Source organism: Eleutherodactylus coqui, chromosome 2 (assembly GCF_035609145.1).
Source record: "Eleutherodactylus coqui strain aEleCoq1 chromosome 2, aEleCoq1.hap1, whole genome shotgun sequence".
NCBI lineage: Eukaryota > Metazoa > Chordata > Amphibia > Anura > Eleutherodactylidae > Eleutherodactylus > Eleutherodactylus coqui.
Genome location: NC_089838.1, coordinates 121,884,288 through 121,899,480, shown reverse-complemented (window position 1 = coordinate 121,899,480; position 15,193 = coordinate 121,884,288). Strand labels below are relative to the sequence as shown.

At 43.8% G+C, this 15,193-nt stretch overlaps 1 protein-coding gene across 1 annotated transcript in view; it reads right to left on the bottom strand.

Moving 5' to 3' along the window:
- Positions 1-15,193, bottom strand: part of LOC136610641 (protein phosphatase 1H) — a 103,475-nt gene that overhangs the window by 55,911 nt on the left and 32,371 nt on the right. The window contains exons 2-3 of the mRNA XM_066589855.1: positions 5,575-5,740; positions 2,258-2,602 (exon numbers count right to left, since the gene is read on the bottom strand). Coding sequence (XP_066445952.1) covers positions 2,258-2,602; positions 5,575-5,740 — 511 coding nt within the window. The remainder of the gene's footprint in view (positions 1-2,257; positions 2,603-5,574; positions 5,741-15,193) is intronic.

Below are 15,193 nucleotides of genomic sequence, written 5' to 3'. Positions count from 1 at the left end.
AGTGACTTTTATTAATGTCTATGGAAGTTGGAAAAAAAAAATAAAAAAATCAAACTAATAACGACTTGGTGCAACAGCCCTTCTTCCCCCCTCAATTAAAAATGACAAACGAAAAAACAAAGTACGCCAACGTAATAAAAGTCATGGACATAAACGAATATCGTGTAGGACCCCTATAGCCTTGCAAAGTGCAGCAACACGATATGGTATCAGTTCCACAGGTGGACAGATGTTGAGCCATGCCGTCTGCATAGCCGCCCACAGCTCTGTAGTATTTGTATGCGCAGGATTTCAGGTGCAAATGGACCTTTCTACCACATCCCAAAAAGCTAAATACGACTAATATTGGGCAAACGTGAAGGCCACGTCATTTGTAGGAACTCTCCAGAATGCTTCTTGAACCAGTTCTGGACAACTTGGTCCTGATGGCACAGTGCATTATCTAGATGGAATATCCCATCATTGTGGGGGTAACATGAAGCCCATGAAGTTCTGCAAATGGTCACCAAGCAGTGAAACGTAGTGGGCAGCATTCAATAACATGTTCAGTCAGACCAGTGGACCCAACCCATGCCATGTCAACACACCTCATACCAGTATGGAACCACCACCAGCCTGCACAGTGCCTTGCTGAAAACTAGGGTCCATGGCATCACGGGGTCTGCACACCACACAAACCCTACCATCAGTCCGAAACATGCTGCCAGGCCTTTGGTTCCAGTTAGCAACCTCATGAACCTACTGAGGCATTCTGGTGGGTCTTCTGCTCCCATATGTCTTGGAAGCTAAAGTATGCTACAGTGACCTGCAGGATATGTGAGACCTCCCATACTGAATGAGGATGTGATTTCTGCCAGAGTCTCTAGTCTGTTTGTCCAGACAATTTTATCCAGACGCTGCTGGCCAGCCAATGCACTGTCCACTGTGGGCGGTAATGCCTTTTATGATATATTCCCAGGGCAAACGTGACGCAGTGGATCAAAGAATGTTTAAAGCTCTCACATCTTTGGAAATGGCGTGTGCCATCCATCTGGCACCCACTATCATTCCTCATTCAAACTCCAAAAACTCACAACATCTTGCCATGAGCACCCCGACCAGTGTTCAACTTCACTCACAAGAAAACAACTCACAACTTCTGCTGTGTTCCCAAGCCGATATCTGAAGCCAATGGCACTCCATCATTAATTTACATACTGCTATCCCATGATTTTTGGCACGTCAGTTTAAAAAGTTATATCCTAGCCATTTGTATTCTGTACATAATTTCCACCTGAAGAACAATCGCTCTGTTGACCACTTTTTACCAGCAATTTTAATTAAAACTAGTGGACCTGTTTGACAGATTTTTGGGGTACATCACTTGCAACATTGTCATTGTACAAATGCATCTAAATAATTCAATATTTTTGGGACCTCTGACAATATTAGGGCTAATGCCCACGGACGGATTTATGCCGCTTTCACCGCGGCGTAAATCCGCAGCTATTAGGTTCTATTGAACCTAATAAGCTCAGTCACCACATGTGGGATTCTGCCGCGGATTTACGCCCCAGGAAAAAAAATTGTGGCATGTTCTATTTTACAGCGTTTTTCCTCGACGGGAGGTCTCCATTAATATATTAATAGAGACCGCGGAAAAAGCGGTAAAAAGCGTGTTTTTTCACGATCGCCTGAGGGGGACTTTTAATTTACTCCTACGGTGTAAGACCGCTGGCATATCCTGCTCCGTCTGTGGGCATGAGCCCTTAATGTGCTTCAATGTGTGGACAGGTTGGCTTTACGAATAAGGAGGAAAAGATATTCTCCATGCATCAGCATTAATGAGAACCACCAGAAATCTACCTGAATAGTAAATATGTTAGAATCATTCAGATGCCAACTTTTGTCAAGTTTGACTAATGGATTGTCCACTAACATGATCCCCATTTCCCCAAACAGCTCAGCCGATGGAGAGATCACAGGGCTCTGGCTGCTGGAACCCCTGTTTGTGTTCCTGGTGTACTGCGGTGCAATGTATTATACCGCACCCATTGAAATAAGTGGATGGTCCTGTAATACGTGCTTCCACCAAGTCCTCCTCCGTGGAAGCCTCTTTTCTTTGCTCTGGCAAATAAAAATGAGTCCATGTATGGGCTTCCCCTTGGCACAAACCACCCCTCTAAGCTTAGTGGCCCTTTAATACTGAGGCTATAACAAGTTCTGAAAAAGTGCCAGAAGATCAATTTACCAACATAGGTTTCTGAATTTCCCTTACCATTTCCTTAAATGCATTTTCAAGAGCGCCAATGATGAGACACTCGTGTGGGATCTTTTTTTCCGTAAAGAATCGTGTCTGAGGTGTGCTTGGCGAGCCCGGGGCACCAGCCGCTCCACGTAGTGATGCAGCTCTAGTTAGAGTCCTGCTGTTAGTAGTTGTGGTTTCCGGGTCCTCCCCTAAACAGGTGGGAGGTAAAACTGCCGAGTTCTTCAGGATGTCTATAATGTCCTGTAGTTGCTCTGCGATGTGGTGATGAAGAAGCTTGGATGCTACAACGGCAGCTCCAGCTCCTGCATGTCCATCAAATAATGCCCAGTATTGAAATGTGATTCCATCGACTTCCTAAGAACAAAGTAGTCAGTTATATTGAATCAGATAATAAATCTTTATGACATAAAAGATGTTGTCCTGTTGTAAAACTATTAATAGTAGATTGGTAGGAGTCTGTTGCCAGGGAGCCCTGCCGATCAACTGTTCACTAGGCTGATGCACTAAGCTGATTTCTGCAGGAAGCAGACAGCTTCGTTCCCACTGCAGTGGTCAGGCTTGGTATTGCAGTCAAAGTTCCCATTGAAATGAATGATAACATGGCCTGCAATACCAAGGTTGTCCACTGCAATGGCAAAGGAGATGTCTGCTTTCTGCAGAATCAGCTCAGTGCACCAGCCCTGTAAACAGTGGTTCGGCATTGGTCTTAGACAATAGATACCCACCAATCTACTACTGATGGCCTATCCAGAGGATAGGCCATTAATAGTTTAGATTGGAATATCTCTTTTAAAGGGGTTGTCCAGTTGTAAACACATGTGTCAGGATGAAAGCTATGCTACAATTGGTTGCTGTAGGTAACAAAAATAATTTTTCTTTTAGACAGTTTCATATAGCTTCCTCAGGGTTTCAATTTATTAATATTTTAAGGTCCCATTGGCTGCCAGTGGGTACAGTGATTGAAAATCTATACAGATGTAATAATGTCACAGCTGAGGGACTGCTATCATTTTAACTACTCATTGTAACCCTCTGAGTTAAAGGACCTATCGACTCGACTGACATGTTCATATCGCTGTTATTCCTATTGGAGATACATAAATCCACTGGCAACTAGGAGTTACAAATTCCCTTGTTAATGGGGCATATCTCTACATATACACCACTGATTGGATAGTATCAACCAGTGTCAGAGGGTGTAGAAACATGTTCCACTCACAAGAACAATAGAGGAACAACAATGCAGATTTCAAAGAAAAGATACTCCAGAACGATTATTTCAAGAGCCATACAAGTGTTTACCAGAACGCCTATTCCAAAAAAGCAAGGCCGCTATGTAATATGTAAATAATTGTAATAAAAAAAAGGAATGCAATGATTTGTAAATGTCATAAAACCATAATTTAGTTACAATAGAGGACAGAACACACATCGGAAGGTGAAAGGGAGACAGCTTTCCATTTAATTAAAAAAAAAAAATCATTTAGTAATGGATGGCAGCAACACAAGAGTTGGGCCAGGGCAGGCCAGGTGTATGTCTGCCAATGTGTAGCAACCCCTCTTCTTTTTACAATAGTCTTCAAATGTCTGGGAAGTGAGGAGACCAATTGTGAGAGTTTTTGGAGAGGAATGTTGTCCATTCTCAGCTGATGTAGGATTCTAGCTGCTCAACAGTCCCGGTCGTCCTTGACGAATTTTATGTTTTATTATGCGCCAAATGTTTTCTATTGGTGAAAGGTCTGGACTGCAGGCGGCCGGTTCAGCACCCGGACTCTTCATCTGTGAAGCCATGCTGGTGTGATGGATGCAGTAATGTGGTTTAGCACTGTCTTGCTGAAATATGTAAGGCCTTCCCTGAAAGAGACATTGTCTGGATGGGAACATATGTTGTTCTACAACCTCTATATACCGCTCAGCATTGATAGTGCTTTTCCACATATGTAAGCTGCCCATGCCATAGGCACTAATGCAACCCCTTACTATCAGAGATGCAGGCTTTTGCACTGTGTGCTGATAACAAGCTGGATGGTCCCTCTCCTCCTGAGTCCACAGGACACAGCATCCATGGTTTCCAAAAAGAATTTGTGATTCGTCTGACCACAGAACAGTTTTCCCTTTTGCCAGCGTTTCTAGATTGTGTTGCTATACGGCTTCTTTTTTGCATGATGCAGCTTTAACCTGCATTTGTGGATTGCACAGCAAACTGTGTTTTTTACAGACAGTGATTTCTGGAGGTATTCCTGAGCCCGTGCAGTGATTTGCATTATAGAATCATGTCTGTGTTTAATGCAGTGACTCCTGAGGGCCCGTAGATCTCGAGCATCCAATATTGACGATCAGCCTTGTCCCTTGCGCACATGAATTTCTCCAGATTCTTAGAATCTTTTGATGATATTATATACTGTGGATAGTGGGATATTCAAAGTCTTCCCAATTTTTCATTGAGGAACATTTTTCTGGAATTTTCCCACAATTTTTAGATGCAGTTTTTCACAGATTGGTGACCCTCTGACCATCTTTGCTTCTGAGAGACTCTGCCTCTCTGGTAAAGACTGGAGAAAGTATGATGTGACACAAAACAGCTGATGCCTTTCTGTGTGCACCACGTCATCATATTTACTCCAGCACTTTTGTTATGGAATAAAGTACTGCTATAGAATTTGATATCATCGAGTGCCGCTTGTTAATTCTATTCTGTGGACTCTGCCTCTCTAATATGCTTGTTTTATGCACAGTCAAGCTACTTAGTAGAAAATTGACCCTCCAGCTGTTTTTTATTAGTACCACTTACTTTTCCAGCCTTTTGTTACCCTTGTCCAAACTTTTGTGAGAGGTGTTGCAGGCATCAATTTCTAGATGAGTTCATGTCTCACTTTCACCTTCTAATATATGTTCTAGTATGAATAAAATAAGATTATATGTGATTTCCAAATCATTGCATTCTTTTTCTCTTAACACCTATTCACATATTACACAGCATCACAACTTTTTGGAAATTAGGGTTGTAAAACAGTCATGTCAGGAAAGCCAACATATCTTTTAAAGAGTATATGTCCTACCTTTTTGTGTCTACAGCTTACATGAAGACTTGTGCATCTCCATAGTAACAGAATACAAAAACTCTATGTAGTCTGATCCTTTGCTAATATTTTTTTTACACCTGTGCCTTACTTTTTGCTAACATACATGTGTTAGATTACCAAGAAGTGGGTGACATAAGAGAGTATGACGCCACTTAAATCAGCTCAATAACGCCCTGTTTCTATAATAACATGGCTGACAACAATGTAAAAGGCAATAAAAGTTGAAAACATAGTGATAATTACAGTGCTTTCCTTCAGCTGTAGGCCTTCGCCATTCGGTAGAGATGATCTTCGCTTGATTGAAGAGGTCTTGTTGGGAGTGTATTGTACGCCGGCTTTCTTCTTCACAAACATAACTTCACAACTGGCTTGATCTTCATTGTGCGTGCTCTTCCCAGCATTTATTACCCTGCGAAGTACACAGAAAGACAAAGAGAAAATAATGATTAAAATGGATGCAAAGAAATATAAGCCGGGGACTTAACATTTATACTGTACAATACTAATTTGGGTATAGAAGTCACAAATGCTGTCTGGATGTCCATTGTGCAAAATAGAAAGGAACCCGGTCCCCGATGTTCAATTCCTGCTTGGACTTTAGGGCTCTTTCACACGGGCATCGTCGTGCCGGCACTGTAAAAACATGTGAACCGGCACACAAAGGGAACGTTTGTGTCTTCATTCAGACAGCCCGGGCCCAGCGCATAAAGCAAGCTCACAATTCTGCTAAGCTGTCTCCCCCTTCCCTCCCCGTCGCTGGCTCTCAGCAATGGGAGGAGGCGGGACGGGGCGGGAGCTAGTGTGCTAAGCACCGCCACCCTTTCCGCCCCTTGTCGGCAGCCAGCAATGGGAGGGGGCGGGAGTTTAGCAGCTAGCCCTGCCCCTCCCATTACAAATAGCCGGCAAGGGACGGAGAGGGGGAAAGGGGGTGGGAGTTTAGCAGTCATGCTGCTAAACTCCCTTCTAACTACCTTCTTCGCCGACGTATTCCGCCCAGAAAGATAGTTCCAGGACTATCTTTCCTGGCCAGCGTAAAAGAGCCTAGCGCTATATTGCCGGCTGCTTTTATGCCGCAGGAATATGCTCGTGTGATCTGATGCATTGGAATCCCATGCATCAGATGGTAGCGTATATCAGCCCCCCCACCCCGTGAAAACAGCGGCCGATATACGCTCATGTGAATAAGCCCTTAAGCAGATAAATCATGGAAAGGAAGAAACAATTGATCCAGCTCAACAAGAAATACTATTAAACTCCATGTCTTAATTGATGTACTGTATATAAAAAGTCTGTGCAGCCTCCAACAGACAGCTCCAATGCTATTCAGACGCGGTGTTGGTCCTTAAAGGGGTATTCTGGGCACAGACTAACATTTTAGAATGTAATGTACATCATCACAATAAGTCATGTTGTAACAGGTTCACTGTAACTGGTCTAGCTACCTTCTTCATTTTCTATGTTATGTGACCCTCCATCTGAAAAATAACTCCCTTCTTCTGACATCTTACCTACATTTGTTACTTCCTTCCCTGTCCATAGCCTCCAGCATCCTGTGAGCAGTGCATGATGGGAGGAAGCACTGAGCTGTACTGTTCATGTGTAGCCAAGTGCCTGAAGCTCCTGTCTGAGGCAGCAGCTTTCTCTGGCACTCTGAGTGAGAGGGAGGTTGGTGCTGGTAAGTTGTAGGACCTGTGAGTGTGGGCGGAGCTACTGCGCTGGCCGGTAGACAAGCTCTATGCATGCTGGGAGTTGTAGGGAACAGTCTGTTGCTGTGTTTACTGCGCAAGTGATGCATGTAAACAGCAGCAGATCGGCAGCTACACGGTGCAATGAAGAGGGTCCAAAAAAGTACAACATATTGGGGCAGATTTACTATTGAAAATGTTGACAGTTTTCAGGTGCAGGTTACCCTATGTCACATTTACTGTGCGTTTCAGACGCTTTTTATGACTTGGACATCAAAGGGGCGTTCAGTTGTAGAAAAGAGGCGTGGCCTAAATGACACCGTGCATCAAATTCTGGAACAATTTTTGCCATAAACTAAGTCATGTAACTAATCGTATAAAGTTAGACTGGGCAGTCTAATAATTTGACAGATTTATTCAGCAAAGCCTCTATGAGTGACTAGTCTAAGCTTGCACTAATAACTTACAACTGGAACTTTATTTATATGACACCTGCCAGTTTTATTGCATCACGACAGCACTTCACACTTGTCAGTAAAGTGGTATATAAATCTACACCTGGCCATCTGGCCTCTATCTATACATTATACTTGGCCCTAACTCACAGGTCTAGTGCCACCATCATAACCAAAGTCCATTACCAATACACATGCTGCAATACAGAGGGCACATCTTCCACATAATCTGAGTGCCAGAAGTCATCAGCTGAGGGACACCTCTTTTTTTTCAAAACTTCCTCAGGCACCTCCTAACTACAAAGCGAAGACACCCTTTCTCTGCCAAACAGGCTCTCACTGAGTCCTCTATTGGACATTTTCTGAAATTTTCTTACCACTAAGTATATATCTCCATTCAACATAAAAATCTGTATGTTATGATAAATTTCTGTTCACATAGCAATTTCACCTTAAGCGGTATTGCACTAACGCTGCAGTGTATAGCTGTCAAATTGTTACTGAATGGAAAAGCCATTCTTAAACATTACAGAGTACTGTAAAAATGGTGAGAAGGTGGAAGGCAAAAGGAAACATCCCAATATTATCAAAAATAATTGAATATACATATACAAATGGGGCACTTAGAGCTTAAAACAAACAGTACAGAAGATGGTTGTACATAATAATCCTTTATTAACCCTTTGCAATCCAATTTTGGATTCAGGGTTTCCCAGGGGGCTTTCTCTTTCTGCCATTATACAATGCCGCCATCTGCTGGCTTGAGCCAGTACTGCATTATGTGACATGCTGGAGAGGCCCCCGACAACAGAGCGGCCAGTAATCTACAGTATAACCTGTCAGACATCTTCCAACATTGGAGCTGTACAGCCTTCAATCAGAATGTTGGAAGACATCAGACAGTGGATTGGAAAGGGTTAATAGCCATATAAAAAGAGAGCCTATCACTAGTGGATGATATAAAGAGCTGAAAATATTGAAGATTCCAAGCCAGGCTCACTATTTTTAAGTGATGATTGTAAACTAGACAGAATTCAAACTTCTGCTCTCATTCCAGTCCTTACTCTCGGCCCACAATTGCCTACAGTGAAGCATGGCGCTGGCTCAGTGATGCTCTGGGGCTGCTTTGCTTCCTCTGGCACTGGAAAACCTGTAGAGTGTGGAGGACAAGATGAATTCAATCAAGTATTAGGAAATCCTCTGAGAAAAAGTCATGCCTTACGTGAGGAAACTTGGGCGTCATTGGACATTACAACAGGACAATGATCCCAAGCATGGGGGGTGCAGAGGGTGCGGTCACACCTGGGCCCAGGAGTACCTAGGGGGCCCATAAAGTCTCTCTTCCCCATATTGCAAACCGATACTATCAATGAAACTCTATATTTGGGGGCCCAGTTCCAGATTTTGCACCGGAGCCCAGCAGCTTCAAGTTACGCCTCTGGAAGTATATCTCAAAGTCCACCAAGATTTGGTTTCAGAAGTAGTCCTGGAAGATTTGGGAGTTGCTGTCACAGTTGCCTTACTTGAACCCCATAGAAAATCTCTAGTGGGATTTGAAGAAAGTGGTTGCAGCACACAAACCCAAGAGGATTAGTGAACTGAAGGAATTGTAGAGTTGAACAATGGAGGATACTGTATATAACAATGCCCTTGTAATAATTTAGCAAAAACCCACAAACCGCAGACCAAACAAAAGATAATAGAACGTGAAAATAACATCCAGCATTGTGGAGAAGCATTCATACAAAAAAGGGAAATGAGAAAACATTCTGCTATGCCAGAAGGCAGGCTCAGCAGGTGGGAAAAGGTTGGCAAACATCGTTTAAAGGAAACCCGCTGAGCTTCACATATACCATATATTTCAAAAAAACATGCAAGCAGCGCATCTGAAAGTGGGATCATCACTAAACAGATTTTAGGAGAATTTAGTCAGCCGTAGGCTAAAAAATGTATCAAGTCCCCTTACAGCACCATAACTTTTTTATGGGCATGATGGGACGTGACAGGCTCTCTTTAATCTGAAAAAAGTTCTAACCTGTGCCAAATATGGCCGAGATGGGAATACCAGCCCATAAGCCATGGCCACCATTGCTGTGACAACTGAATTGGCTATTCTATGCAGTTGCTGTAAATCCCACAGAAGTGAATGGGGCTTACAGAAAACATATACCACAGCGAGTTCCACACAGTTCCACATATCAGAAGTTACACCAAGCTGGCTGGGCTACACTGTTGCTGTAAATCCATTCCACTTTTCAGAACATTACACAAAGGTCTTACAACCGCCAGCCAGGCCGTTTACGTAATCCTGGTCACTGGTGGTGGCGTACGGGCTGATATTCCCATCTCAGCCATATTTGGCAGATAGAAATAGAACTTTTAAGACATCTGAGCAGAGAACCGTTATTATATAATTGTCTGCAGGAAACCCAACATGCTGAGGCTCTGCTTCCAGCTTGTTTTTCCACTACATTAGGCAAACATGCTGAGAAAATGTCCCAATGTGTTTGCCGAATATAGCTTTGACATATGCAACTGCATACCATCCAGTTTACATATTGCATACTTTATACTTTTTGGTAGGATTCCTTTCTATAAAAGGATAAAAAGTTGATATATTATTGTAGTTGGATGAGGTCTACTTCAGTGATCAGTGAGGTCACGGTCATATATATTAGAAGCGAGTAGCACACGGCTCAAAATTCATTCCCCTTTTTATTTTACTTCTGTTCTTACAGTTTATTGGAATCGGTTACCTTGGTTGGATTCATTCATGTAGTACGCGGTGCAGGAATGTTTTCTGCATATCTTTGTGTATTTCAATTTTTTATTCACACAATGCTACCGTACAAACTTATTCTGATTAGGGTCTGCATCAGGGGTTCCACTTTCTTGCACCATTCCCCTGTGGTGGAACAGCTCGACTTAGGACCCCATTGACTATAACGAGGTCCGCTCACCGTCCTCCTTTTAGGTCAATGATCACAAGATGTATTGTATTTGCTCTGTACTAGAGCTCCATGCCCCCCCATATCACATCTTGTATCCAAGCTAGAGGGAGTAAAACAGGGTACTAGAGCCTCCACGCTGCCCGTACCACATCTTGTATCCCAGCTTAAGGGCGCCCAACAGGGTACTGGAGCCTCCATGTCCGCCCATATCATATCTTGTATCCCAGTACAAACCTATTCTGATTAGGATCTGCATCAGGGGTTCCACTTTCTTGCGCCATTCAGAGAGCAGAAGAGGGAAATCCCTGTGGCGGAACAGCTCAACTTAGGACAGAACCAAACGGCACTGAATGGACACCATTGACTATAATGAGGTCCGTTCGCCTTCCTCATTTTAGGTCAATGATCACAAGATGTATTGTATTCGCTCTGTAAACAACAAAAAAGCTGTAGCATTACTATGATTTATCTATGCAATTAACTCATCCCAAATAGTAACAGCGCCCTAGAACGCTCTCATTCCAATTCTAAAAAGCCTTCAAGAGACAATTCAGAATAATCAAACATTAACCCTTTCCAATCCAATTTGTATTCTGGTTTTCCTAGGGGGCTTACTCTTTTTCTGCTGTTATACAACGTCGCTATCTGCTGGCTAAAGCCAGTACTGCTAGAGGTGACACGTTGGATAGACTCTGACAGCAGAGAGGCTGGCAATATACAGTAAGAGAACCCCAACGGACGTCTTCAAACATCGGAGCTGTACAACCTTAAATCATAATGTCTTCAGAGGTCAGACAGTGGATTGGAAGGGGTTAAATAATGAACCCAAGGAACTGAAAACTTCCCATATTAAAAGCATACGTTTACAATTAAGACTTGATAAAACAACATATTTAACAAAATAAGCTACAATGTTGACTAACAAACCCCACAGACAAGATGAAAAAAGCGAAAACTAATTCCTGGACCAGAACATGTGTTACTAAATTGCACTTGGAGCAAAAGCCCTTCACAGTAGAGCGCACATTCATTGGCATTTGGTTTCTTGTGAGGTAGGGTCACTCCACATGAGCATCCATCTAACCGAGCTGACAGCTACACAGTCCAAACCGTTCACAGTCCCAGATTCAGTGGCCTTTCAGGACATGCAGATGCAATTACGTAAAATCATTAAAAATGACAAACAGCATAACAGACGCACCGCTATAACCGGCAGTAAGCAGGCATTCTTCCTTCGCGTGCAGACGTGTTTAGCCATCGTGTTCTTGATGTCATTCTACTCCATCTTACAAAGAATCAGAATATAGGTGCAATTTGTTTAGAAGTTCTCAGAAACGCTCTTTTCTCCTTAGGGAGAGCAACTATATACTATAAACTAAGTGAGGAGACTCAAATGGCCACGCACGCTCCTCTGGGTAATATGCAAATAAGGGAGATGGAACCCTGAAACAGCTGTCTGTACATGGAGTCTGGCTTTGCTTTTGATTCCCAGTCATTGTAACAAGACTTGTATAAAAAGTCCTACTTTGACTCGAAGGAATGCTGCCTTTCAATAGGTGGCACTGTGGAGGATTTATTCCATCTCCCTTATTTGCATTTATTTATTTAGAAGTTCTGTAACATTTCTTCATTAACCCCTTAGTGACCGGCCTATTTTGTACCTTAAAGGGGTTGTCCCGCGCCGAAATGTTTTTGTTTTTTTTCAATAGCCCCCCCATTCGGCGCGAGACAAACCCGATGCAGGGGTTTAAAAAAAAACAAACGGATAGTACTTACCTGAATCCCCGCGCTCCGGTGACTTCTTACTTACCTTGCGAAGATGGCCGCTGGGATCTTCACCCACGGTGGACCGCAGGTCTTCTCCCATGGTGCACCGTGGGCTCTGTGCGTTCCATTGCCGATTCCAGCCTCCTGATTGGCTGGAATCGGCACACATGACGGGGCGGAGCTACGAGGAGCAGCTCTCCGGCACGAGCGGCCCCATTCAGAAGGGAGAAGACCGGACTGCGCAAGCGCGTCTAATCAGGAGATTAGACGCTGAAATTAGACGGCACCATGGAGACGAGAACGCCAGCAACGGAGCAGGTAAGTGAATAACTTCTGTATGGCTCATAATTAATGCACGATGTACATTACAAAGTGCATTAATATGGCCATACAGAAGTGTATACCCCCACTTGCTTTCGCGGGACAACCCCTTTAAAGGACCAAGCGATTTTCATCAGCTCATTGCAAAAGCCATAATTTCTTGAAATAGCCTTATGAAGGCTTGCTTTTTTGGACGAGTTGAACATTTTAATGGCACTACTCTGGGGTGATATATAGTGTATAACTTTCATCAATTTTTTTATTTTTTGGGAGTTGGGAGAGTGAAGGGGTAGGGGAATGGGGGGAAAAAAAGTCTAGAAATTCAGCCATTGTTTTTAATATCGGCAATAGAACATGTATGGGACCATCTGGGATGCCAACTTTGACAGACTACGAATTTGCATGATATAGAGGCTCAATTACAGCAAATGTGGACCAATTTGACCCAGGATACCATACATAACCCGTATGCCTCCATGCCCCCCCATCTATCACATCTTGCATCAAAGCTAGAGGTGGCCCAAGAGGGTACTAGAGCCTCCATGCCCCCCCCCCCCGTATCCTATCTTGTGTCCCTTCTAGAGGTGGTACAACAGGGTACTAGAACTCCACGCCGCCCGTATCACCTCTTGTATCCAAGCTAGAGGAGGTACAACAGGGTACTAGAGCCTCCACGCCACCCGTACCACATCTTGTATCCCAGCTAAAGGGGGCCCAACAGGGTACTGGAGCCTCCATGTCCGTCCATATCATATCTTGTATCTCAGCTAGAGGCGGTACAACAGGGTACTAGAGCCTCCATGCCCACCCATATCACATCTTGTATCCAAGCTGGAGGTGAAGGTGGCCCAATAGGGTATTAGAGCCTCCCCGCCCACCTGTATCACATCTTGTATCCCAGCTAGACGCGGTACAACAGGGTACTAGAGCCTCCATGCCCCCTTGTATCTCATCTTGTATCCAAGCTAGAGGCGATACAACAGGGTACTGCAGCCTCCATGCTGCCCTATCACATCTTGTATCCAAGCTAGAGCCGGTACAACAGGGTACTAGAGCCTCTATGCCAGCCCGTATCACATCTTGTATCCAAGCTAGAGGCGGTACAACAGGGTACTAGAGCCTCCATGCCCCTTTTATCACATCTTGTATCCAAGCTAGAGCCGGTACAACAGGGTACTAGAGCCTCTATCCCAGCCCGTATCACATCTTGTATCCGAACTAGAGGCGGTACAACAGGGTACTGCAGCCTCCACGCTGCCCGTATCACATCTTGTATTCCAGCTAGAGGTGGTACAACAGGGTACTGCAGCCTCCATGCCTGCCTGTATAACATCTTGTATCCAAGCTTGAGGCGGTACAACAGGGTACTAGAGCCTCTATGCCAGCCCGTATCACATCTTGTATCCAAGCTAGAGGCAGTACAACAGGGTACTAGAGACTCTATGCCCACCTGTCTCACATCTTGTATCCTGCATGAAAGCTGCATTTCTCACATTCCTTCCGGCTGGGTCAGTGAAGGTCACATCCCTGTGCTGTAGAGTTTATTGCCTAGGAAGGAATTGTAATCTATTTCAGAGCTAGCTCACATGAGCAATCTCTGCAGTAGATCGGCACTCCCCCTGCTGGCCTGTGAGCTGTGACGTAACTTACATTGGCTGGCAGGAAGAAGATTGCCAGCAATGTATGTAACCTCACAGGAAGGAGAATCAGCCAGCAGAAGGCAAGATGACCCCCCCCCCCCCCCCCCCCCCCCCCCCGGACTGCAGGAGACAGGATAAAATAAAGGAGATGAAGATCTGGTAAGTAGACCAAGTAGACCAGGGAGGAATAGGTAAGTATAGAATTTTTCGTTTTTTAAAGAAAGAACCCTTTCAAGTTTAAGCAGCCGCATTTTCTCATGTGTATCTGTTGAGAGAAGTGGCTTGCCTTCGCCTTTCACATCTTGGAACTGCAATGGATACGTTTTAGCTTTGTACATACATTTTAGATTACATTGACCTATATATCATATATGTATCAATCTCTCATTTTACATTGCTTTTCTGTAAATGTCGGTCTGTATGTCACAATGTTGCGGTTAGAATAACTGCCAGAAACTTTTCTTTCGGCTTTTCTTCCAACACAGAGTTCTAGTAATACAAATACAAAGTATTGTTCTTGTTCTCCCAGAGTGCTCACTGAACCTATTTGATGATGAATAATAGTAAATACTGATTTTCTTCTTGGTTGCTGCTCTCAAGCTGTGCAGAGATATAAAGGCAGTTCTGTATATGGAGAAACATCTACGTGCAAAAAGCAAGACGGTTTTCTCTGCTCCTGGGGTGGCTCCTTCCACAGTATCTGCATCTGACGTCAGCAAAGTCTGCTTGTCTTTCCTAGGGTATAGCTTTTTCATGGATTTTGCAGTATAATTTAGAGTTTCACTTTTGCCATCTTGCCATCTTGTATCATCTTGTAAAAATAGGACATGCTACGATTTTCCTCCCTCGAGCGGAAAAAAAGAAAAAAGAAAAAAGAAAAAAAAAAAAAAAAATCGCAGTTGATTTCTGCTCGTAGGCATGGAAAAGCGTTTTGCTTAGCATGTCCTATGGGCAGTATTGGCTGCGGGATCTGTAGGCGAACACTCACTCTGGATCCCGTAGTGCAATCACGCCCGTGTGCATTGGGCATCAATCTTAGTCTC